The 25,489-nt window shown below is 39.8% G+C and overlaps 1 protein-coding gene and 1 long non-coding RNA gene across 7 annotated transcripts in view; one reads left to right on the top strand and one right to left on the bottom strand.

The window, feature by feature from the left end:
- Positions 1-1,478: 1,478 nt before the first annotated feature.
- LOC134225461 (beta-arrestin-1) overlaps positions 1,479-25,489 on the bottom strand; it is a 295,165-nt gene continuing 271,154 nt past the window's right edge. For 5 of the 6 annotated variants that reach the window (XM_062705551.1, XM_062705549.1, XM_062705550.1 and 2 more), the window contains exons 8-11: positions 17,664-17,693; positions 15,238-15,324; positions 14,937-15,158; positions 1,479-5,327 (exon numbers count right to left, since the gene is read on the bottom strand). In XM_062705551.1, the coding sequence (XP_062561535.1) occupies positions 5,246-5,327; positions 14,937-15,158; positions 15,238-15,324; positions 17,664-17,693 (421 nt within the window). In that variant the 3' untranslated portion in view covers positions 1,479-5,245. The remainder of the gene's footprint in view (positions 5,328-14,936; positions 15,159-15,237; positions 15,325-17,663; positions 17,694-25,489) is intronic. The other variant, XM_062705554.1, reaches the window with a different exon arrangement.
- On the top strand, positions 5,339-10,998 carry LOC134225462 (uncharacterized). The gene is made up of 2 exons (XR_009983249.1): positions 5,339-7,567; positions 7,817-10,998. It is a non-coding gene; the product is annotated as an uncharacterized LOC134225462 (long non-coding RNA).

Below are 25,489 nucleotides of genomic sequence, written 5' to 3'. Positions count from 1 at the left end.
TTTTTCGCCAGTCACGTGCAATGAAAATTATGACACTATCAATACTTTTGATCACAACACTGGATCGTGTCTAAGTTTCTTATAGATGCTATGAATAATTAAATCAAAATATCATGAAAACAACTTGTTTAAATCACGTCCCTTAACAATAAAATCTGCATCAAACTGCAATTCTCGAAATAACTTACACAGAAAATTTTTTTTTACTAAATGTGAAAATTGTGAAATGTTTGAAATGTCATAACTTTTTGTTTATTAGTTTACCATCACCAAATTTTTATGGTAGATAGCTAATATAATGGGCCGTTTTCCCTAAAAAATTACGTTCGAAAAAAGATAGGGTTTTGAGATATTTCAGTTTTGTGACAAAAATGATATTTTTAAAGGCAAAAAAAATTTTTTTTTTTACTGTGCACATTTTCTTAAGAATCACCATTTAGTTGTCTAACTTTGCTGAAAAAAACATAACAATCGAACATTCCGTTTTTGCTGTGCAGCTTTTTAAATATTTTTGAACCATTTTCACATACACCCTTTTGAAAAGTTAGTCGTGACTCAATATGAAGATTTGATATCGAAAAATGACGATTTAGATGAAATTGAAAAACTGTGCAGAGTTTCAAATATTTTCGAAATGGTCGCTCAGGATCGACTGACATGCCCCCGTGGAATGCCTCTTCTAAAATAATTTCAAGATCTTTAAGGTTTTGTATTCAAAATTATTCGTTTAAAAAAAAGTAAAAAATGTATATCCCCCAATGCTTATGCCTAATAAGCTACCTACACTAATAAATTTGATGAGGTTCAAAGGCTGATAAGAGAAAACTTGTCGGCTAAAGGTGGTACTGCCAGCTGTGGAAGAAACAAAATTGCCTTTAAGGTGATTATACAATCAAGCCATGTGGTGAATTTTAAATTCACCACACGATTTTCTACTCCTATTACCAAAAGTTCAAATGTAGCGTATTAACTTTCGTACGATGCTGAAATTGAAGTCGATTGTTCAGCATAAGTATGCAAACGATCTACGGATGTTTCATCTCCATGAGCGTTCTGGTTCTCTCGATTCGTGCTCTTGAAAAATCACTAGAAAAAGCACGTGGTTTCCAAGATGGCCGATTTGTGGCTTTGTTGTATAACCACCTTAAGATTGAGTAATTTCCAAATCTTAAATACACCCCCAAGTGCTTACAAAATAAACAGAATAGTTTCTGTTTAAATTATAGTTGTTTCAGTCAAATTTATGACCAGTGACACCAAAAACAACATTTAAATAATGTGGGGGCGGTAATGCCAATAAGATAGACATTTTTTTCAAATATTCTATGGACCATATTGCTCGTCCTGCCCCGAAGTGCTCGGTTTGCTGTATGGGTTCATGGTGAATTTGCCATTCAGTGATTAAAGCCCCCCTTTTCAACTAAATCATATTTACCATGTGTGAGTTTCGGTACGTTCTAGGAGAAATACAAATGCAATTTGATTTATTTTTTACACCAAATTATATTTTGTTAAACTGTTATTTTGTTTCTTTCTGCGATCTCGTTTTTTCTGTATTTTCCAGTTTTCTATATCCTTTGTTTTCATCCATCATTATAATCATAAAAAAAATCATATATAGCAGTTACCTAATAATAATAGTACAATGACTTGCTCCCCCTTCCAAGGGTTCGCCCTTTCATAGATGTGTATAACATTTTCAAACCCCCTGTCCTTCACCGGCGAGTCCTGTTGACCCGTTTTTTTTTCGTTCCTGCTACAACTGCAGCTGCAACTCCCGAACAGACCGGATAAGTTGTAAAGTACATTCCCATATCTGCACTAAAATTCATATTTCCCCCATTATATTTTCCTTTAACTAATATACATCTTACAGTCAGTTAATACATTTATGCTTTTTTTTTATTTGTGGGCATGGGTGTGTCTGTTTGCTTTTCTACATATTCCTTATCAATCTGCCGGTTTTTATTCGATTTCTAAGTTTCCATTTTGTTATATTGTTATTGTATGATTTCGTTACAGCATCTGTGGGTTTGTTGGTTAATTGATTCCCTATTCTTGATGGTTTACCTTCCCAAAGAGGAGTTTCTATTTTCAAGGTTGAATTTGATTCAGATACAGATTTTTACATTTTTACGAAGTTATTTCAGACATTCCATGAATGCACGATTTCCTATGTGGTGGATATAATGTTTTGATGTGGTGGTAAGACTCAGAATGTCCATCTAAGTGAAATCCGTTCAGTGCGAACAGGGCTAACGCAAAATCTAATTTGGTTTAACTGTTTGGAATTTATTTTTTCTTTTGATAATGGATTGCCATTGTTACTGTGGTGACTCTGCTTACGTTTGATGACGGTTAAGAGGTTAGTACGAAGAGATGTTTTAATTTTAAAAAGAAGACATAGATTATTCAATAATTGGTTGGACATTTCAAAGAGCTAGAGTATGAAAGTTTTTTTTGCGATAAATTTGCCTACAAATAAATTCGTTGGCTCTAATTATTTCAGTTTGTTTTTCTTGGTATTACACAGTGCCTCAGTTTTTTTCACTTCAATGGACTTTTTAATATTGTTTCATTATTTTTGTGCAACTATGCGCTTCGCATGTGAAACAAAAAAGGTGGTTGATGATACGAAACCAATGTGTTATGAATTTATACCTAGATAGATACAACAACGAATTTATTTTTTTAGAAAGTTCGCACATATATATATTTTCTATAATGGGAACCGTTTAGACATTTAAATTGTTGCACGTTTAAAGGGGTTCTTCTTATGAGTAACGTGAAACAAAAATAAACACCACGAAATATGAAATATCCAACAGTTTTGTTTGAACATCGAATATGTTATCAGTGTAAAACTTCCTAAAATTTGTCCACCTTATTTTAAAATATAGAACTTTTATTCCTTCCGAAGCGTATTTTTGTATGCACTTCCTGGTCGCATCGTCAATCAGTCCGAACAAAACTTTTGGACAAAAAGTTTCGATCTTGTTTGTTTCCTCTCATCCCTCAAGCAACACAAACAATTGGAAGCCATTTCCGTTTGTTTGCTAGTTCGAAAAATTGAAATCGTTTCCTATCTGTTCCTAAATCAGTGTTCTTTATAATTTAACAACAGCCATATTTCTATAGATTCTTTTCCACTTTATGTTGGAGTGAAACTAATTTTGTGCCTAATTGTGTGTGCGCCAGTGTAAGTGTTTATGCGATGCCCCATAATGCCTAGCAGTAATAGAAAAATAATCTACAGCAAGCTTAGGATCCGCTGCTATGGGGGGTGAAACTGCTTCTGTGTCAATGTTTCCCGTGGAATCCAACACTAGAGCAATCAATTGTATTTCAACTAAATACTGAAAATAAATTGATGAACTGAACATGTGGTGTAAGAGTGACAGTATTAGACCCAGTACTTTATTTTTCTTATCAAAAATACGAAACATGTAGGATTTAGCAATAGAACTTGGTCTTTAACTGGTGTTTTAATGTGCATGGATTACCTACTATATGCTGTGTTCACGAATAACCGCCCTAAGCTTTCTATTTTTTACTTTTTATTGCCTAGAAACGATAAATGAATATATTAGAAATCTTGCTGGGTAGAAACAAAAACTAATCGATAATAAATAGAAGCTAGAAAGAAACTGGCATACTTACACTAAAAACAGACAAAATAACATTAATAAATAAGGGAATCGTATCAAAATATGGTTTTCAATATGCTTCCTACATACGCTAACGGAACTCTGGCAGCTACCATTGGGAGAACAAGAGGGTTCAAGGAAATTATGCAAAGGAAAATATTTTTTAAAGACATCTTGATTAATTTTACAAAGTTTTCAACTCTGCTGTAAAACTGTAAAACGAGATTCAAATGAATAGAAAAGTATTATTTTTTTTAATGGAATCTCTTACTTCATTGATTACTACATAACAGACGAGTGCTTCGACCACAACAGTGTTCGTAATGTCGTCTTCAGTGTTTTGTACTTGACTTGATACAACAATCTTACGGCTGAGGTCGAAACATATATATGTACAGTTATAATCAAGTAGGGGAATTGAATGGGATAGTAATAGCTCGTCTCTTGACCGGTTGGATTGCGTTTGAAATAGTTTGGGAGAGGTAAAAAATTTGAAGATTTTAAAAGTTGCAACGTATTGCTAAATCTTTTAAAACTTAGAAAATCAAATTGTGTCGAATGCGTGGATAATCAAATATCTAAACCTGCACTTCAGTTACATTTTTAGACAAAGACCGACGTGGCCTGTGCAGTACATAAAAGTCTTATCCCTTCAACTCGCCCAATGGCTGCTCATCGCCACCCACGCAGTCTGCGGAACCTGAACCTCAAATAATTATCAAGTAGGTAGCGTTTAGCTATTTTCAAAAAACATTTAAAACATCGCTAATTATACAGTATCAATTTGTCATGGAACTACTTTTCCTCCCAATGGCAGGGCTGTTTTACACTGGCAAAAAAATCCGCATCATATTCATGAGTCTGCACATGGATTATTGCAATGAGGATAACGAAATGGCATTTAATTTTTTTGGATACATACATTCTATAAGTATATTATCCATATGTGTGATTTTATATGCAATAAAATATGTACTGACGCATGATTTAAAAAAATTTAAAAAAAATGATCTGCGGATTTTTTTAGTGTAGCCTATTTAAAATGAGACGACGAAATTTTTTGTTTGTTTGCAGTTTTGACTAACAGTTGTTATTAATGTGAGCGAAGCGGGCACGGCCTGTTTCGTAAATGCTATAAATATGATTATTCTCATCCCTCTGCGCATCTGTAGTTGTGTGTTGTCGACTCCTGTTTCCGTTAAAATGATCTTTCGCGTAACTGCTGCTACTAATTATTTTACACTTTAAGCTACCAACGTTACTTATATTGCCGAGAATTAAAAAAAACCGCTCCTCCATCCACTCGCATCTAGTTTTGTGGCTTCCGGTACAGCTTAAAAATGATGCACGCGCTTACACCCATACTACTCTAACTACATGCTTGCCGGATTGGGACTGCACTGCTCTTACATCTACTACTACACCATACAGAGAATACAAATAAGGTTGTTTTGTCGCTGTTACCACGGCAACTGTCGCTCAGCTTGGAGCATTCTCTCACACACACAGACAGAACACGTGCGCGCGTGCAATCATTTGTTTGCGAAATTTAAATTTCCAACTCGGGTGTAGTTCAACAACGTTTTCCCCTCCATTTATTAGGCTTCCGTTTCAGCACCTTTCAAACGTAACCGAGCAAAATCCTCGAAGATTATGTCGTCATCTTGACAGTTGTCATCGCTGGATGTGAAGGAAAAACAATAGAGGAGAGAGAAAAGAAAGAACACACATTTAACTATTAGCTACTTGGTGCGATTACGAAAGACTAAAGTTCGGTAACTAGAAATATATTACGGTGAGTATTACTAATACTTTGATAATCTAGTCAAAGGAAAGCTAGAAGCGACATCTGAGTGCTGAACCCTTCCCCGGTTTAGTAACTTTGTTTAATAAATGTCACTCAAAGGCTCCCTTTGATTTTTTGTTCATCATGAATGAGGTTTTTAACCCATTTTTGGTTCTTATTTTTTACTTAAACAAACAATAATATTTCCTATTTCTTTTCAACCTTTCGACGTCCGAAAACTATATTTAATTTGCATTTTAAAGTTTTATAACACGCATAAGCCGAACGATTATTTTTTTAACAATTCTATAAAAAACATCCGTTTTATAATTAATTTGAAAAATGAAATAAAAGAAGAAAAAACGACGTTTAAAAAATAAAAACTGCGCTCAAACTGCTAAATTGTGAAAAAAAGTATGTTGAACAACCTGATTAACAATGACAACAGATCTAAACATTATTAACGCAAATTACAACAAATATAATAAAATGTCTAACCATCATACTGGTTGTATCGGAGAGTTGAAAGAAGTTGATGCAAATGTTGAACCTTCATCGACAAAGACTATTATTAGACATGTGTCAAACTATTTGTAATCCGTGTAACATGTGTATGCTAGGCATTTTAACATGGAAAGGGACATTTTCCCTTAATGCAGAAAGTCAGCGTCCCCCTCTACGATAGGGAAATAAGCGAAACATCGGCAATAATTATCGTGGTATCAAAGACAAAGAAGCTGTTTCGAAAATATTTGAGCTTGAGCAAACCTCTGAAAAGATTCCACTGCGAGGAAACGGTTCAAGTGGCAACCTAAAATAGCATCAGGGGCTAGAGCCCCCCGGATCCGTTTTATCAACCGTCGATGGGAAACTTATACATATTCAGGACAATCATCTGCGGCCGAATAAGTGATGAACTTACCATGCGTAAAAATTACTTTAACAAAGCCCACACAAATTCTGCGACCTAAGAAATCCTGAAAAATCTTAAAGCAGCGTTGCCAAATGGGGATGAAATAAAACTTACAGCCACCAACACTAACAAAGCTAAAAGATTCGCTGGGTGTTACGGCTGAGTCATCCGAATAAAAGATTCTACTTTCGATCAAGTTGTGGTGACATTGAAGGCATTCTTTGGACGGTATTCAGCAAATGATAGGAACGGCTGCAGTTAGTCAAGGAAAAAGCTGTCACGTACACTCAACCCGCTCGGCGAAGAATTGGAACTGCAGGAGCTTTCAGTTGACCAATTCAATAGCCTGCTGTTCATCTGCGGTTTGAAATCAGCAAAGGATGCCGATGTCAGGATTGGATGCCGATGTCAAGTTTGGACTATGTCAGGATTGTAATTCAAGAAATAATCAAACAGCCGCTTTTTTATTGCTTTATTTAAGTGATGTCAGATTGACTAATCAAACAGCCACACAAAAGCAATATCAGTGAATGGTAAAACTCCCCCAAAAAAGAAATGTTGAAAATTGGAATTTATATTCAAAAAATGCCCGTTCGTTTTCGGTAAGGGGCCTCATCACTGAAGTGTGGTGTTCGGGAGGGCGATAAGAGTATTAAACTTCGTAGAACAAACCGGGATCCTTCAAGAAGCAAAAAAAAAAGGCTGGGTGGTCGTACTTGGGACACCTGCAAATAAAGTGTTCCACGCTGTTTTCGGTTCAGAGATCATAACGGGACCGGAAGTTGTGGGAGACCCTTGTTTGGCTCGATATCCCCTGTTGTTTTTTGGAGTAGCTGGGAACCGATCCTTTGACTTTCCTCAAAGAGAGTCCTCTGCTATTGGTCCAAGTACGAGCCCAGTCCTGGCCGACGACGCTCTTCGTCCATTTCTTAACGTCGGCCAGCGGGACGGAGCGAGTGTAGACCCCCGTATCCGACACTGGCCAGGGCATCGGCTTGGGTAATTCCCCTAATGCCGCATCGGCCGGGGATCCAGGCGAAGGTGGTACCGGGGATCATACTGAAAGGATTCCTTGGATTCAGGGGTGTTTCGGAGTCTCACATTGAAAGGCGGAAATAACACTTGCGGAGTCCGTGAAGACCACGATTGGCTTGTTCGCCGGGAGGGTGGTCGCAACAAAAACGGAGGCGGCTTCAGCGGAAAATATATTGCACTGGCGAGGTAGCACATAACATATAGGCATCTTTGCCGTGGAATGTGGTTCTTCCATGGTTTTGAAACGCTAGCGAACCTAGCGGTGGAAGTCAAACTTTACGGAACAACGCGCATAAGACAAAACAGCATCGCATGCTTTGCGGTCTCTTTCTTTCGTCTTGGATTTACGGGAGTGCCGTTCGTCGACTGTTGATACACAAAGAGCCTACTTTGAAAATTGCAGTTTGTGCTATGGTGCCTATCTGTTTTGTGGAGGTAGGCTCTCCGATTCGGCCAGATTAGGTCCACAGACTCCAAAGTCAACTCCTCGGCTGAAGACGAACCCGTCGGTATACCGAATCTTACTATTTTGGAAGCGTGTTGCAATGAGTTCGAGTGCGGATCTTCGGAGCTCATCTGTGTTATCGCGTCTTTTGAACCGGGAGGCAATGGTGCGGTGGATGTTAACATGAGGCAATAGCCAGCCCTTTGATCCGTGCCAGTGAACCCGCGCCACTTGGGGAGACTGGTACCGGCTACACTTCTCAGGGTTCGTTCAGCCTCGTCGAGGAGAGGGGTCCTGTCATCTCCTGAGGTGGCAGAAGCGAAAGAGGCGGCTTTGCGACAGATGGCCATCAAAAACCGATGCCGGACAGGAAAAATGCCGGCATCAACGAAGGCAGCTTCAACGGGGGTAGACCGGAGGCCAATCGGACGTAGCTGTTGAAAACAGGCCAGAGAGTGTCGATGAGGTTCCGGTAGACAGGATAAGTTGGGCCGTAAAACAAACGGCTGTCGACGATAGCTTGCCCGACTTTTAGTCTGGTACTCCTATTATTGGTACGGTGTTTTTTCGAGAGGGTTTTAATGAGACTAATGCTGGATTTACATGCTACCTTCACTACCCGGAAGTGCGGTAAAAAGGTTAGTCTCCTGGGGATGGCATCCGTGTCGAGTTTTATGAAGATTCCTGCTAGCAGATGCCGTCCGCTGCAGATGTGTCCCGGACACACATACTGGCGTTCATAACAAAGCCGACAGATGAAGCCCAGCGATGAATGGAACTTACCGTCGCCTGAGTCTTAATCCTGGTCCTTCCAGGCGTTCTGCCGACCACGACCTAAAATGTCGTCGGCGTATACAAATAGATGTTTGTTCGCTGGTAGAACGCTGAAAACCCTGCCCATAGAGATGGCCGATGAGGAAAAGCGTCACCGCTAGGGCCGACTCTTGGGGACGCCAATTTCTTCAGGGTACTCGTCCGATGCTTTACCGCCAATTAGCACTTGGAAGGTTCGTCAGGTGAAGAAGTTTTTTACGAAAGCAAGCATGTTGTCTATAATAACACCAGTTTTGTATTTTTTAAGGACCGAAGGTCCTTCTTGAATCACATTGCCCAGGTTGGCAAAGTACATATCTGCCGTAATCTAAAAAAGTGACGTATACGCCATTTTCCGGCGTTAACGAGTACTACTCATCGAGCTCTTTAACAGAAAAATGGAAAACATGCATGTTGTAAAATAGCTATTACGTCACTTTTCCAGGCTACGGCAGATATGTGCTGGTGCCATAACCGAAGGCGAAGATCGTGTTGACGGTAGCCAAACGGTAGCTTCCGTCGGCTTCCAGTTTCTCCCTGAGTCGCCGATTGACCATCCTCTCGACGGTTTTAGATGCACACGAGGTCAGGGAGATTGGCCTGAACTTGGATGCATCACGGCTAGTCACGCTGCTCTCCTGCTGCTCGTCCGGATGAGTTCCCGTTGCACTTAGCAAGTGCATAGGCCAACTCGCATACTAAAAAGTGCTGGTTCAGCAGGCAGCCGGGGTGGTCCGCGAGAATAAGGGTAATGTTGAGTTGTAGACTACGAGTAGCGATAGTCCTCCAGAATTCGGCTGGGTACCAGGGTGGCGAAGTAGTCACCGAGAGCATTGGCAACTTGTGCAGGGTTAGAAATTGTGCGATTGCCCTGATTGAGGTGGAGGGAAGCCGTCTTCGATTTTCCACTAATTACATTTACCCGCCTCCAAGGTTCGTAGGAGGTCAGAGACGGGTTGATGCTGTCAATGAAATCCTCCCATTGCTTGGACTTCGCCGTCAGGACTAATGGGGTAGTCGCTGCTGAGCCTCCTAAGAGCACGTAAGGCCTTGCGTCTGGCTTCAATAGCGTGCCGAGTTTCTTCGGTCCACCACCAAAGTGTTCGACGACCGAGACGGCCACTGGATTGGGGGATAGCTTGTTGGGCGGCGGCGAGAATCGTGCCGGTGAACTCGGTGAGCGACGAGAACCGACAACATAGCGCATTCGTACTCCTACCAATCCGTTTCACCATATTTCCATCGGCGACTCTTGATGTCCACGCGATGGAAGCGTTGGTGGAACTCTGCACCGGATAGTGGTAACTACCGTACAGATCGGTGCCGGCTTTCAGGAGAAGCGCGGCAGAATTGACCTATCTACCGCAGAAACATCGATGGCTGTGGTGAGCTGCCCGTTGAAGAAGGTGGGGGACCCGTCATTGAGCGTGACGAGGTCACCTTCCGTGAATGATTCCGCTAGAACGGAGCCTCGAGGGTCGGACCTGGACCCTCCCCACATAGGATAGTAGGCGTTCGTATCCCCAAGGATAAGTCAAGGGAGTAGCGTTGTCAATAAGGTTGCTTACCTTAGCGTTTACGGCGGGGAAGGCGCCACAAGGGATATACACATTGATAATGGTGATTGGCATACTTCCGTGTAGCCGAACACCCACAGCCGGCAGGTCTTCTTCAATGTCAAGGACGTCGATGGGGATATCCTGTAGTACCCCGATGACTACGGAGTGCGTAAAGTTGTTCCCAACCTTGCTTGGTCCAACGGTATTTGCCTCCGAGGGTCCGATCCATGAAGGTGTTGGATACGCGGTTAACCTCTTGGAGAGCAATGGTCCATAGCAAGTTGTGGTGGACCAGCAGCACGAGGTTTTGAAGGTTGTTCCTTGAAACTTGACCTCCTCGTACAGCCGAAAGTGGAAGAGGAACAGTGGGAGAGGGACTTATTACCCGGGTTGGAGTGCCCAGGGAGCCCAGGACGCTGAAATTGTTGGGACTTCTGGGCCAGGTGGAGATCCCCGGGTTACCCGGAACGCGGCCTTGTTGAGAGGGAGAGGTTCGATCTGTTTCGAAGGCTCCTGATTCGCGCTTAATCGGAACCAAAAGTTCCTTTGAAGCTACGCTTTTCGCTTATTCAGCTCAGTCAAGCTAATTAAGCGATAAACGTACTTTTAAAGGAACTTGTAATTACTTAGGCGAGAATACCAACTAGTTTGCGCTTGCTTCCCGTGAGGTGCATCGGATAAACATCCATCCGATGCGTATCTTCAAGTCGAAGTGGATTTAAAAAAAAGTCCATCCGTAATCAGTGACTAAAATAAAAAGCCCCCCTTAAAAATTTAATATACAAAAATAGGAAAATGCCTTTTTTCATTTCATTTCAAGGTAAATATTTAAAAAAAATCATAAACAATAAAAATATTTCCAGGAAAACAAAAATAAAGTACCACTTTTTATTATAAACTATAAATTATAAAAGAAGAACTTTCCACGAAGAAATCAAATTTTTTAATTGAAAAAATACAAAGTTTCCATACATAAATCAATATTAGCAATGAACAATTACTAAATTTTCCACGATATAATTTTTTTTTCCACAAAAAATTAATAACTTTCACAAAAATCCACAAAAAAAAATCATTGAAAAATATAAAAAAAGCAATTTATGGAAATATTGCATTTTTTTTCAATGGAAAAGTTCGATTTCTTTATAGAAAATTATTTTTTTATAATTGCAATTTTTACTTTTAAAAGTGCTTAATTATGTTTGTTTCATGGTAATTTTTTATCTACCCAAATTCCATTATTGGCAATTACCTTATTTTTATGGAAAATTTTTAATTCTTTATTTTATTTTGTTGTCATACTCAGCGAGGAAAGTTTCCATTCAACCGTTTAGCACTCGGTATAAAAATAGCACCCAGCACATCCCAACAACTGACGGCGTAGATGATAGCAGGTCTGGAGTCAGTCGATGCTTTCCTAGACGACGTCATTATTCACAGTGAAGACGAAGCGAATCACTACGAAGCTCTCAGTGCACTGTTTGAGCGACTTCGTGAACATGTATTTCATTTGCGACTGACGGAAAAATGCCTATTTTACCAAGAGGAGGTCAAAAATCTCGAACAAATGGTTGAAAAAGTGGAACAGAAAAAAATCAGCTGTAACCAAGATGCTAGCTCCTAATGTTACTATTCCGCAATTGTTCCTTAGCGCCCAAATTTCTTTACAAAATGATGATTAATCGAGTAGTGATTCCCAAATGTTTCCAAAAGCGAATGCAGAAGTCCATGGCAACGTCTTCGTTTGGATTTTGATGGATCTCATTATCGTTGTGGACTCACATACGAAAGAGCCAAAAAATTGCATTATAACAGATGTCCACTCGTAAGTGATGCGTTCTGTTATTTCTGCGAGGAATCAAGAGTCATTCATTGGCGCAAGCGAAATGATTTCTGGACACTCTCAAGCGATCTTTGAAGGAAATAATTGGGGAAGGAGGCATCTTCGGCAACAGCTCTGCGACCGTTCCAGCACATCCACGTGTCATCACATCTGCAAGTCACCAGCTCAGCAGATGCTCTAATGTTACACTGCTGTGTAATATGGATCTTATGCATACGCCCGACGAATAAGCCTGTCAAGCACCAACCGAAATATAGGTTGTAGGATAAACGGTCGAAGGACAAAGTATAAAAGGTCGAAAGAACGAAATATTGAATTTCGACCTTTCGTCCTTCGACCTTTTGACACAGATTCTAAATATAATCGAAACATTGAAGCTGGATCCCCAGTTTATGCAAAGGTGTACTTAAGCAAGGAAGCCTGAAAGTGGATTTCAAATGTTGTCATCGAAAGAATCTGCATGTTGATGGTAATCAATCTGCATCTCAAACAGTCAAACGTTCCCATGCATCAACTAAGGCCACTCGCTCCTAAACATCATTCAGTACCCGTTGTAAATAAGCTACACTCAACGAACAACAGCAAATATGATAAACAATTTGACAAAATGCCGAATTTCAGCTAGAACTAGCAACCTGTTCAACTCCTTTGCAAAAGCAATTAGTATCGAACCAATGTCCCTTGCTAACCGTGCGTTCACCAAAATGGTGTAACGAGTACATTTACTAATTAATACTTTCTCCAGTTTGATTAAGACTTAACCCTTTTTTCCACGACTCTTTGCCTCTCTCGTATTATACAAAGAATTTTTTGCATAGATTTCAATAGGAAGGAAAAATGCCTGAAAAAAAATTATTTGGCATAGCCAAAATAAATGGAAATGCAAACATAGTTTTTAATTGTAAATCAATAGTTATCAATTGATTATATATATATGTAGTCTAATGAGATCATAAAAATATGCCAATTACTACATTTTGTAGTTGACACAAATGGAAAAGAAAGGGTATTCACCAGTCAACCACTGGTATACTATTTTTACTTCTGCTTCTGGCTTAATGTAAACTTGGAATGCCCTTTTTAAAATTTTAGGTAGTGTCGATTCAATCAGATCTTCCTGATTGTTCTGAGAATCTGGAAACCAATAATGTCTAATTGCACTGAAGCATTAGACAAACGGTCACAAATTCACACATCCCCAAGAGGTGTCAAAAGTGACTAGGTGGTGCCAGCTACTGTATTACAACTAGCTTCAACCCCATTCCCACAATCAAAATACGACGTGTTGGTTTCGAACGATAACGGCAATGCACATCGGTGCATTGTGTAGTGCATCCACGAATAGTGAGAACAGACTAACATGGACGGTTATGCCATCATGGTGTTTACATCGAATACCATACACAAAGGCAATCTGAACTAGGCGGCCGAATGGTGCGGAAGGGAGCACAGTACCCTAAATGTGCATCAACGGGTGTCGTTTACCAAGTGAACAAAGTTGGTGCAATGGTGGGTGGTGCCATCGAGAAAAGAGACCACATTTCCGCGCGAATATGCATCGTTATCCCTGCCGGAGCAGTAATGCCATCGCGCGTTCCAATTTGGGATACGCTGTTTTAGTCGGATCATGTGACTGGATATCTTTTGTGGTTGGACTCTGGTGTTCCGGCTTATTCTTGTGGATGTTGATTGAGTTGGGGTGGGTTGGAGCACGAATTGCAAAACCGGATAGACGATGGCAAACGGAATGTTGTTTTCCCTTCATGCAAGCTCTTTTGCTATTCTTCTTCGCTGGGTCTTGGATAAAAAACAAATGTCGGAACCAGGTCAGTGTTACAATTGAGTCGTATCCGTTTCGATTACCAATGTAGCCTTGGTCCTGTTAGGGGAGTAAATGTGGTGTATAATGTAAAATAAATTTATTCCAATTTCGCTTGCGCGGATTAGTTTTCAATGCGAAGTGAAAAAAATGAACATGTCCGTCACTACAGAATACCATGCGTCTCCTTTTTAACAGTTTCATTGTATGTAGTGCCGTCATTGGGGTGGGGCGAGTCAACCTCTCGTGGATAGTTTGGAGGTCGGATGTATAATTATAAGAACATTGAATCTGATGCCCAGGCGTTTAATGTAGCTAATTTCGATTTAGCTCCCTTGATCCAATTTCCCTATGACTCATTCTCGATAATAGTGGTCAAGTTCTGCTAAACTGCATCAAACGTCTTTTTGACTGTCCTTTGATACTTTGTTAGTTTCCGGTCTCTAACAGCCAAATATGTATTCAAATTTATTTCAATGATATTTATTCTTAACAATTGTTCATGCGTGCATTTGATATAGAATAGAACTATACAATTTGTGATTAATTGGAAGTGCTGCACGTAGACTTGTGCAAAATTTTATGATTTCATTTCCACGCTTGAATCGGCTTAGCAGAGCTAATTAAGGCCATATACGTTAAGATCTCGAATCTTAGAAATAAATCTTTTTGTCTAAAATAAACGTTTAAAATGCAAATTGTCTCATATGATAGTTTTCATGTGTGCATACTACTGAAATATATTGCGCGGAGTATCGGAAAAGTAGGGTTTCTGAACCTACTAAGTCATAATTGCTTCCAACTTTGTATGACTTATTTATAAGCTACTTCGCGTCGAAAAACGGTCTATTCGTAATAAATTGCGACTGTGAATCCACTCATGTGTGGTAGCTAACATCATAAAATGCTATCGCGACCGTTCAACCCCTAATAAAATCCATTCCCGAAATACACATTGAACCAGAAAACTGACGTACCCACATACTGGTGTGCCGGTCATGAATGTGTAATGAACACTAAGTGTTCGTTCACCTTTCCAACCCCCCCTAGGAAATCCGTGCATCTCGAATACTCACCCATCCAGTTGGATCAGATTGGGACCGTCCTCTTTGCCAGCGTCGCCTCGGTTGGTGTTGTTCTTGTTCAGATCCCCGGCACCGGTTCCAGCGCCGGCCCCTCCCGGATGCAGCTTGTCTGCGTTGCCAATCGTCCGACCTGGCGATCGGTCCCCTATTAGCGGCTCGTCGTCATCCGGTTTCGGGTGCATTAGGATGAACGGCAGCTCCGCCACCAGGTCACTAAAACAGAAAACAATGAACGTTGATTTTACAAGGTGGCGGTCGCGTAATTCGGTGACCACCAGCTGCAGCTACTTACCCGCCCAACGGCGTAATGCACAGCTTAACCTTTACTTTATACTGCACAATAATGCCAAGGTTCTCCCGCTGGGAAGGATCGGCAATTCTGGGTTGTGTCCCCACAGGTTTAGGCAGGTTTGTCAACACGCGCAACAGGGCGACAAGGGGAGTACGCGGAACGGGAGGCATGAAACAAATAGAAGTCAAATTAGCGTCATTTGGAACGGTGGGATTCCGTTTTTCAGGTCTTTATATTTCCACGATGATTTGTGAATGTGGCTTGATTGGTGAGGGGGAGGACTCGATGATGAGGTGTGGAAAATTGGGTGTGAGCATGAATATGAAAAACTTGGGACAGAGAACAATTAAATGAGGCGAATTTATATAAGAGCTGTTTGTGTGATGTTAATACATTTAAGTACGGTAGAAATTGAATGACTAAATAATTCGTTTAGATAGATTCTGGAACAAAAAGAAAAGTGCATTTGAGACGACATAGATGCATTGGAGCACGAACAATTCATGCAAATGTGATTGGCGCAGTGTTCCAAGGTTTGAACCAATAATGTAGTCAGAGCTTGACTTATTTTACAATAACTCGTGCCAGAAGATGAATTTCGCAATGTATTTTATGGCGGCTTTAAACGCGATATTTGTTTACAACTTTGACTAACAGTTATTGATATAAGTCGAATAATTACAGCATGAAAACGCTTAGTCAAGGATGTTATCGATCATTTAGTAATTCGCGTTCGATCATTTAGTAGTTTGTCAATAACTCATTCCAAAAGCTGAATTTCGAAATATGTTGTATGGTGGACTTCTAGTGCGAAGGTTTTTCTACAACTCTGCCTAATGGTTCGTTGTTTGAATACCACTAGTAACGGAGTTATAGCTATAGTTTCAGTAACTTAGACTAAATGATAACAAAATTCCAATCATTTAGTTTAAGCTACTGCAACTAGCGCTATAACTCCGTTATTAGTTGAATTCTAACAACGAACCATTAGGCAGAGTTGTAGAAAAACCTTCGCACTAGAAGTCCACCATACAACATATTTCGAAATTCATCTTTTGGAATGAGTTATTGACAAACTACTAAACGATCGAACGCGAATTACTAAATGATTGATAACATCCTTGCGCTTAGTATACAAAACGATATGACTATCATTATCAAAGTTATAGAGAAAATAAAGCCCACCATACAACCCATTTCAAAATTCAGTCTCTGGTATAAAACGAACTAAATGATCAGTTCAATCCCTGGTTCTGAGTACATTTGATAATCCTTCTGAATTTCCACAAACCAACATTCGGCCGGTGCAATAAATTGAATGAAAGTAATGGATTTTTTATTTGATAGCAGTTAAAAAAATCCTCACATGAGTCAGGTTTTTCAATTTCATTTTCTCCATTAAAGGAAACAAAAATATTCCATTCTAGCTTATGAATTGGCAACATCAATGAAATGGCAAAAAGAATGGTTTCTGTTGAGTAAATAACAACATGCCACATTAATTCAAGGTTCAACAAATATGTTCAATTAAAATGCAAAGTGAACCACATTTAAAATGGAAACATAATACATTTATCATCAAACAGTACAAACCAAGAAACAAAACACACCACATATTGAGCACCCTACGAAAAAGGTGTTTTCTTGCTGTTCCTGTTGCTGCTCCTGCTGACAAAACAAACATGCAAATGATCTGATCCCTATTGGAATAATGAAAATTATTTCAGAACAATCCAATGCAGCGACACTAAGTGCTACCGCAACTTGCAAACACTGCACCTGCTGCAGAGCTATGACTGCGTATTGGACTGGGGGAATGTGTATTGTGGAATCATAGTTTCTTTTTTGTTTCGATTTATATATGAGTGACACCAAAACCATTCGATTTGTTTTCAACAGGATCTAGCGGGAACAATTCAGGTATGTTATATTTTCAGATACAACGGTCAATACAGTTGTGCAGAAAATGCATACAGATGTGCCAGAAAATTATATTGAATATTTGATAGTACTAAAATATTGTTTTTTTCGACATTCATACATCGAACATGCTTGATGGTATGGCAATAAATAACAGAAAAGTTGCACAGTTGTTTGATTAATGATTCCTTCAATTTTCCAGGATTCAAATTTAAAATTCAACAATTCATTTCGTTCGTTTTATAAATAATTACTGAATCTCGTATCATTTACTTATTCCTTTTTTTCCTTTTCTGATCCATTGTAAGTTCTTTTTTCTCGTATGATTTGCAATAAAATAAGAAATGTGAAATTCTCATGTAACAATAAAAACATGTCAAATAACAATCCAATGATGAATGGGTGATAAAAAATGAATGACGAATGGTAGAAAATTTTTAAATGCTATGATAACAGTTTGAACTGATTGATTGAATTTTTCTTTTTCTAAATGGTAAACAGTGTACCTATATTTGCCATCGACCATGTTGCGAGACCTGAATAGTGGAAGAAATAAAAAGAAAAAGCAACAATTTAGGGCAAAATCGTCGACCCGAAAACTGAACACCGGCATCAAAATCAATTGATGAAAATTGAACCCCAACTAACTATTTAATTGCCGCATTATTTGAAAGAAATAATGAAATAGAATAAAAGGACCTTCTAGTAGCGAACGTTCCATTCTGCTGCTCTAATTCTAAGAAAAATTTATAACGAAGCAACAGCACGTTTTTTTGGATCCTAAGTTTTACAACCCCTTTAAATATAATGAACATTAAGTTTACGAAATTTTTCATTAAAATTGACATAGGGGTAATGACGGCTTTGGCAGGTTTTGTTCTATTATTGGCAGGGGGGTTTTTTATGACTGATTATGCTCAAATTTAGCCCAAACATTCTTTGCATATCAAAGAATATTGTGGCCAAATTTCATAAAATTCGGTCGACAAAAACCCCCCTGCCAATAATAGAACAAAACCTGCCAAAGCCGTCTGTTCCCTTACTTTTCCAAAGCCCCCCTCCTTCTTTATTACTCACATTACGGACAAGGATAGTTCAAATCTCAAGAATGGACGGAATTTTCTTCTCCTATATCACTATTATCATTATTTTGAAAATTTAGCAGTCCGTCTGAACAGTCAGGCAATTAATTGGCAAAATTATAAAAAAGCATTCCACAGCATAACACTGCATGGAACCATCACATTAATTGTCAAGTTCTATGAATAGAATTCCACATGCATTATACGCAGGGTTGGCAGAAATGGCACTCAATAGATAACGAACAACGATAAAAGAAAGCCAAAAATCTCTTCGACAAGCCATGAAAAAAAGTTTATCGAACTTGTATAGGGTATATGGCTCAAACCTTGGCCGAATATGCTACGGTTGAGCACATTTATCGTTATCTATATATTGCGGTTCCAACCAGAATTATTCCACCGGACGGCTTTCTTACTGTTGGTTTCGACGCTGAACAGCAAAAAAACGACGGTAAATGACCACAATATCTCATTTCAAACCGACGAAATCCTCGAGCGAAATGAACATAATGTTGACCACTGTCCCTATCACACGGAGAAACTCGATTTACCCATTAATGTGTAAACAAAAATCACCGTGCATGTAGATGATTTTTCAGCCTACTAGGGAGACTTGGGACTAGTGATTGTTGATTTCGAACATACGAGAGATAAACTTCCAATAAATTCTTAACAGTCCCATGTTTGCTTGATTTCCTATCTACAGTAAAGGTGGGTTGCTATTTATATTATAAGTCATTTTTCTGGCGTCGGATAAAGGCAAATAAATGGAGAAATTAAAAAATCTTATTGAGCGTGGATTCTAATTGGTTGCATGTAAGATACTACCATACTGACTGTGAAAGTTCTAGTTTCCCCCGATAGCACGCTTACCATGGACATACACTGCGGCTAACCGCAAGTCGAGCACATCTGTATATGGGCCTCCATATACAGATGTGCTCGACTTGCGGTTAGAGGCAGTACAGTTATGACCTAAAATACCAATAATTATAGTTAATTCCATTCCATCAATCTATCAATAAATGTTAGCACAGCGAGTAAACTGCCCCACTCGCATAACAATTTTATTTGACTTTTCATCGCTTTTGAGCAGAGATGAATCTGAACACGAGAACGCGTATTCATGTTCGAAAAGTTCTGAACACTGAACACTGTTCAAGAGCACTGACCTAACTTAGCAACTTGTATCCTAGGAAAACAAACTCAAGCGACGGCATGCTACTCATTTTTCGGCTAGTAATGGAACACGTGGGCATCTAATGGATAGTAATCAAGCATGCTCGTATGTTTTTGCATAGTTCCAAATCTAAGGAATCTTAGTTACCATGATCGTTTTGCTTGCGTACCAACCCAGCGCACACTGAACTGTGTTCAGAGTTCAAAACTTAGAACACCAAGGCGCGCTCTTGGCTCATGTTCTGTTCAGGATGCATCTCTGCTTTTGAGTAAATCTACTGAATAGTGTGAATTTCTAATGTAGGTGCTTCCATAAAGCATAACAAAATTGCGATTTTCAGTCGTCTTCAGTGTCTCGGTGACTTGTAAGTCGAGTCAAGTACGAGACACTGAAGACGACCACACAGTTGTGGTCGAAATACGTATCTGCAAAGATATCGGAAATAATTGGTGGAATTAAATGGAGAGTACTTAACTCGTCTTAGACGGTTGAAAATTGCGATTTTGTATCTACATGTGTGAAAAAAAACCGAGTCATGTGCATCACACATTGACAATACCCGTATAACAGTCCCATAAAGAATTTACATAACCTGATTGCACAAAAGTAAACAATGTTTCCATCATACTAAATCGTTTCATGGTAATCTATGAATGATGAAAAACTCAACAAAATTTCAACAAGATCCGATGACATTTCAATTCATTAGATTTTTTTTTTAATTTTCTATGGGAGATGCGAACTTCAATCACTTTCTATCCCAGGTATGGGTATAAAAAAACGGTATGGGACTGATATGCAAGTCGGAGCAGTACAGCCCCAATATGAGATCAGAGCAAGCCTTGGGCACGGAATGTTGCTTTTGAATTCTCTGTCACGTTTTTGTTCGTTTTTAAAGAATTAGAATCGGCTGATGTCTCCATTTAGTTTTCTGTGTATGTTTTGGAAGACCAAATCGATCATCTTCTAATCGACGGTAAATTCTTCTCCGACATCACGAATGTCCGCACTTCCGCAGTGTGAATATTTAATCCGACCACTACCTCGTTGCGCTCAAAACTCTCGACGCCGTAGAACACACGTCGAAGTTGATCGCCGCGACTTAACATTGGGCGCCTATAATACGGTAGACTAAGACTACGCGCAGCAGCTGGAAGTGGCAATTCAAACTGAAGAGCCCGAAATGGTGACGAAACAGGGAGCACGCGAGCAGGACATACGTTTTCCAGCTCCGGATCTTCATGAAATCCAGGAGGAGATTGACTAGTTGCAAAACAACAAAACCGATGGTTAAAGTTGACCAACTACCAGGAGAGCTGTTTAAATACGGTGGCGAGGCACTGGCTAGAGCCTGCACTGGGTGATTACCAAGATTTGAAAGGAGGAGGATTTACCGCAGAAGCGGATGGAAGATGTCGCGTTTCCCATCTACAAAAAGGGCGATAAGCTGCATTGCAGCAACTACCGCGCAATCTCATTGCTGAACGCCTGAGCTACCCATCACGAGTTTGTTTCGGTGGTGACGAAATCGAGGTGGTTAAAGTATTCGTGTACTCGTGCTCCATAGTAACGGCCGAAAACGATACCAGCAGATCAATTCGAAGACGCATCGTGGCTGGAAACCGTACATACTTTCGAAGCTCGCTTCGATCAAATATAATTCGCCGCCGTACCAGACTGACTATCTACAAAAAACGCTCATTGGACCGGTAGTCATCTACGGACACGAGACCTAGACGATACTCGTGGATGACCAACGCGCACCTAGAGTTATCGAATGGAAAATGTGGCGTACCATCTATGGTGGGGTGCAGATGGCGGACGGTACGTGGAGGCGGCGAATGAACCACGAGTTGCATCAGCTGTTGGGAGAACCATCCGCCGTTCACACCGCGAAAATCGGACGACAATGGGCCGGGCACGTAGCCAGAATGTCGGACAGTAACATGTGAAAATGGGTAAAGTTGGTTCTCGACAACAATCCGACGGACACAAGAAGGCGAAGTGCGCTGGATCGATCAGGTGGAAAACGATTCACGGACCCTCCGTAAACTGTGTGTTTGGCAACATGCGACCGAGCTGAAAAGAGACGACTTTTAGACATAGCAAAGGCCACTCTGGTCTGAGTATAATAAAAATATAATGTTTCAGTGATCAAGTTTTTTTTTATACGTGTTTGTTTATTTTACTAAAGTGTTAAACTTAACGAATTTCACGTTTGTATACGGAGCTGTGTTTTGGTTAAAAATCTGCTGAAACATATTTGTATCAGCACGCAAAAAAAAAGCGTTCATGAACTCGTTTCACGCACTCGGAGTTTTCGAAAGGAAAGTGCTGCGTACCATCTATGGTGGGGTGCAGATGGCGGACGGTACGTGGAGGAGGCGAATGAACCACGAGTTGCATCAGCTGTTGGGGGAACCATCCATCGTTCACACCGCGAAAATCGGACGACTGCGGTGGGCCGGACACGTAGCCAGAATGTCGGACAATAACCCGGTAAAAATGGTTCTCGACAACGATCCGACGGGCACAAGAAGGCGAGGTGCGCAGCGGCCAAGGTGGATCGATCAGGTGGAAGATGACTTGCGGACCCTCCGTAGACTGCGTGGTTGGCGACGTGTAGCCATGGACCGAGCCGAATGGAGAAGACTCTTATATACCGCACAGTCCACTTAGGCCTTAGTCTGAATAAATGAATGAAATGAACTCGTGAACTAACAAGTTCACGGTGTATTTTAAGTCAAGTAATCGGGAACAACAGTTACGTTTTCTAGAATGTTCTGTAAAACGTGACAGGTGTTCCCGAATCCATGAATTAAATCACCGTGTATTTGTTCCTGGTTTACGAATTCGGGAACGCTTTTTTTGCGTGAGGAAAATATGCGTCAATGCAAAAATGGCGCCTAAACCTAGACTTAGCATCTAGGACACAGATTAAATACCTTTTCCCATACCAGAAAGAGGAATGGCAAGGAGTATGGAGTTATGAAAACTTTCTTAGCAAAATAACTTCCAATACTCGAAATAACTTGCTTATGGGAATGACTATTAAACAACATCCTTCTCAACTTTCCAACTCCTTGACATCTATGAGGGCGTTGGTAGTAGATGTTATATCATAGTTTCCTTCCTTTTCCATGAAACGAAGGCCGATAGTTTTCATGCTTTCTCATTGCCAATGTGCGATTAGCTCCCAGACAGCCTTCCATGAGCACTTGCAGCTAAAAAGTTAGAGACAAACATATCAACTATCGGTATGCAATCTAAGAAGTAGTCCGTTATCAATATTTGATTTGCAAGTCGAGTAAAATTCGAAATACTAAAGATGGACTTCCTTGATCTTATCAGTGCTTTTCTGTAAATAGGGTAAATCACTACATGGGCCTGTGGACCTGATTCCCGGCTCACTGCACAGAAAACTAACGATTTATACTGTTTGGAAGCCGTAGGTTTATGATTGATAATTTTAAAACTGTCTCCCATTTATCTCACACTACCATTTTCCCCTAATTGAGGCAATTAAAGAAAATAAAAATGTAGATATCAAACATTCGCTCTTCGTTGCAACACCACTGAGCCGGAGTGAATCTTTCCACTTTTACAAAACGGTATTATCAAAAAACAACTCCCTGAAAATCGTCACAGTGCTCGATACAATTATTGCTTGAAGCTGGCAATTACCACACAATAATGCTAAAGTCACGCACTTCAATCCTTCCTACTTATTCGTATCTGTCATAAATATCAATTAAATAATGCAGTCGTACACATGTTAGGCGACCGAATTATTGTATCTCTTGACGCCATACATCACGGTGTCTCTTTATTTTTACATTATTTAAAAAAAAAATGAGTATTTCTGAAACACATTATATGCCCTCCTATTTAATTTCATGTTGTGGGTAAACTAAAATGTTATATCTGGGTATCTAGAATCAATTTTTAATTTTTTCGGTGTTTTCAGTACAAACTCCATAGAAATTTCGAATGATAGCCGATTTGACCCAGTAAGATTCTTCAAAAAATGCAAATACGATTGATCTTTTGGAATAATCAAAACTCGTTTGAAAACAAATTAAAATTAAAAGAATTCGTAATTGGATATCGGTTTTCGTTTCTGAAAAAAAAAACAACTTAATTCACCGTCTCACCGAGTAGTGATGCTGCCTTTCTCGCATTTAGCCAAGACACCAACCTTATATGGCGCTAGTACAATTCGATATACCATTTCCTTAACAACTTTAAAACGCAACGGTCGTTCGTTATCAAATTCAATAGTGGTCAACTAGGCTTTAACACCTTTCGAGTACAACTTGTTTCGAGGAAATCGGTTAAGGATTAGTATATGAAAAGTTGTTTAATGTTTTTTTAGCTTTTGTGCATACAAACATACACACGGACAGACAGATATTTGATTAACTCGAGCTGAGTCGATTGGTATATAACACTATGTGTCTCTGAGACCTATATAAAAAGTTCGTTTTCGGAGCGAAATGATAGCCTTTCGGTTCAACTTTGTTGTATGAGAAAGGCGAAAATGGTTTTTTCTCGAGCTTTGATATCATGGAGGGGAAAATCCGCCCGCCTCATTAGAAGTATTTGAAGTGAATCATTTTTTCATCTTCAATTTTCGTAATCAAATAAGTCAGCGGAACACTCATTAATTTAGAAGATGTTAAGTTGTTGCCTTCGTTGAGTTTGCACTATTTGCCCATTTGACCCATAATATGTTAATAAAACCGTTTTAACAATGTAATCGGATAAAACAGCAATTCTCTACATGGGTACATGTACCCCCGTGGGTACCTTCGCTGACCCCTTGGGGTACCTCGGCGTAATGGCGGACGTATTACAATTCCAATAAAAAAACTATTGGTAAAGTTTTAATAATTGTATAAATTTATATTCCAAGACTTTGTATTGAACATAATATGCATAACAATTAGTAAATCAAAACATATCGAATCATGTCCACCACAGCCAACACAGTGAAGGGCTGTTATCCCAAGAAAAAAAACTTCAAAAACAATCTACCTAATCGAAACAAAATTATGGAATATGTTAAGAATATACTTCTAAACTAAAATATTAAATTTGAAGATTCAGAACCCTTGAGGCATACAGGCTTTTTTATTTAAAAAAACTTTTAGAAGCCTTCTTCTAGGGGTCGTACACATATTATGTAAGCAATTTTTCTGGGTTTTTCGAATCACCCTCCCCCAATGTAAGATTTTTGTCATACTTACAAATGATTTTTTATTTATATGGAGCGTAAAATATTGACCGCCCCCCTAAGTGCTCACGTAATATGTGTACGGCTCCCTACGCAGTTCAAAAGCCTCCGCCCAAGCAAAATAATTCTTCTTTCAGCTAGACCCCTTTCAAGTGGTTCGGAAACCTCTTTTTGAGCGGAGGGCTTATGACCCCCCTTTCCGAGGAGACTCCCCCTTTCAAGAGGCTCAGAAGCCCTCTTTCAAGAGACTCGGAAGCTCCTTTTAAGTGGCTCGGAAACTTCCTTTAAAGGGGTTCCGAATTCTACCTTCAAGAAGTTTGGAAGCCTATTTTTAAAAGGCGCAGCAACGTCATTTTAAGAGGCTCGAAAATCCCCTTTCATGAGGCTCGAAATCCTCCTTTTAAGAGGCTCGGAAACCTCCTTTCAAGTGGCTCAGAAACTTCCTTTCGAGGGACTCGGAATTCTTCCTTGGAGAAGCTCGGTAGTCTATTTTTAGAAGGCTTAGCAACGTCATCTTAAGATGCTCAATGCTTCCTTTCAAGGGACTCGAAAACCCCTTTCATGCGGCTCGGAAGCACCATTTTAAGAGGCTCGGAAGCCCCCTTTCAAAACAAATAGAAAGCCCTCATTCAAGAGGCTCAGATGCCCCTTTTTCAGAGGGCTTGAAGCCTTTTTTCAAAAGACCCGGAAGCCCCCTTTCAAGAGGCTCGGAAACCCGATCGAGGGGCTCGGAATTATTCTTTCAAGAGGCTTGGAAGCCTACTTTCAAAAGGTTCAGAAACGTCATTTCAAGATGCTCAATAGTCTCTTTTCAATAGGTTCGAAAGCACTCTT

The sequence above is a fragment of the Armigeres subalbatus genome, chromosome 3 (assembly GCF_024139115.2).
Source record: "Armigeres subalbatus isolate Guangzhou_Male chromosome 3, GZ_Asu_2, whole genome shotgun sequence".
Lineage (NCBI taxonomy): Eukaryota > Metazoa > Arthropoda > Insecta > Diptera > Culicidae > Armigeres > Armigeres subalbatus.
The sequence above is the reverse complement of the archived record's forward strand: the minus strand, read 5'-3'. Positions and strand labels throughout refer to the sequence as shown.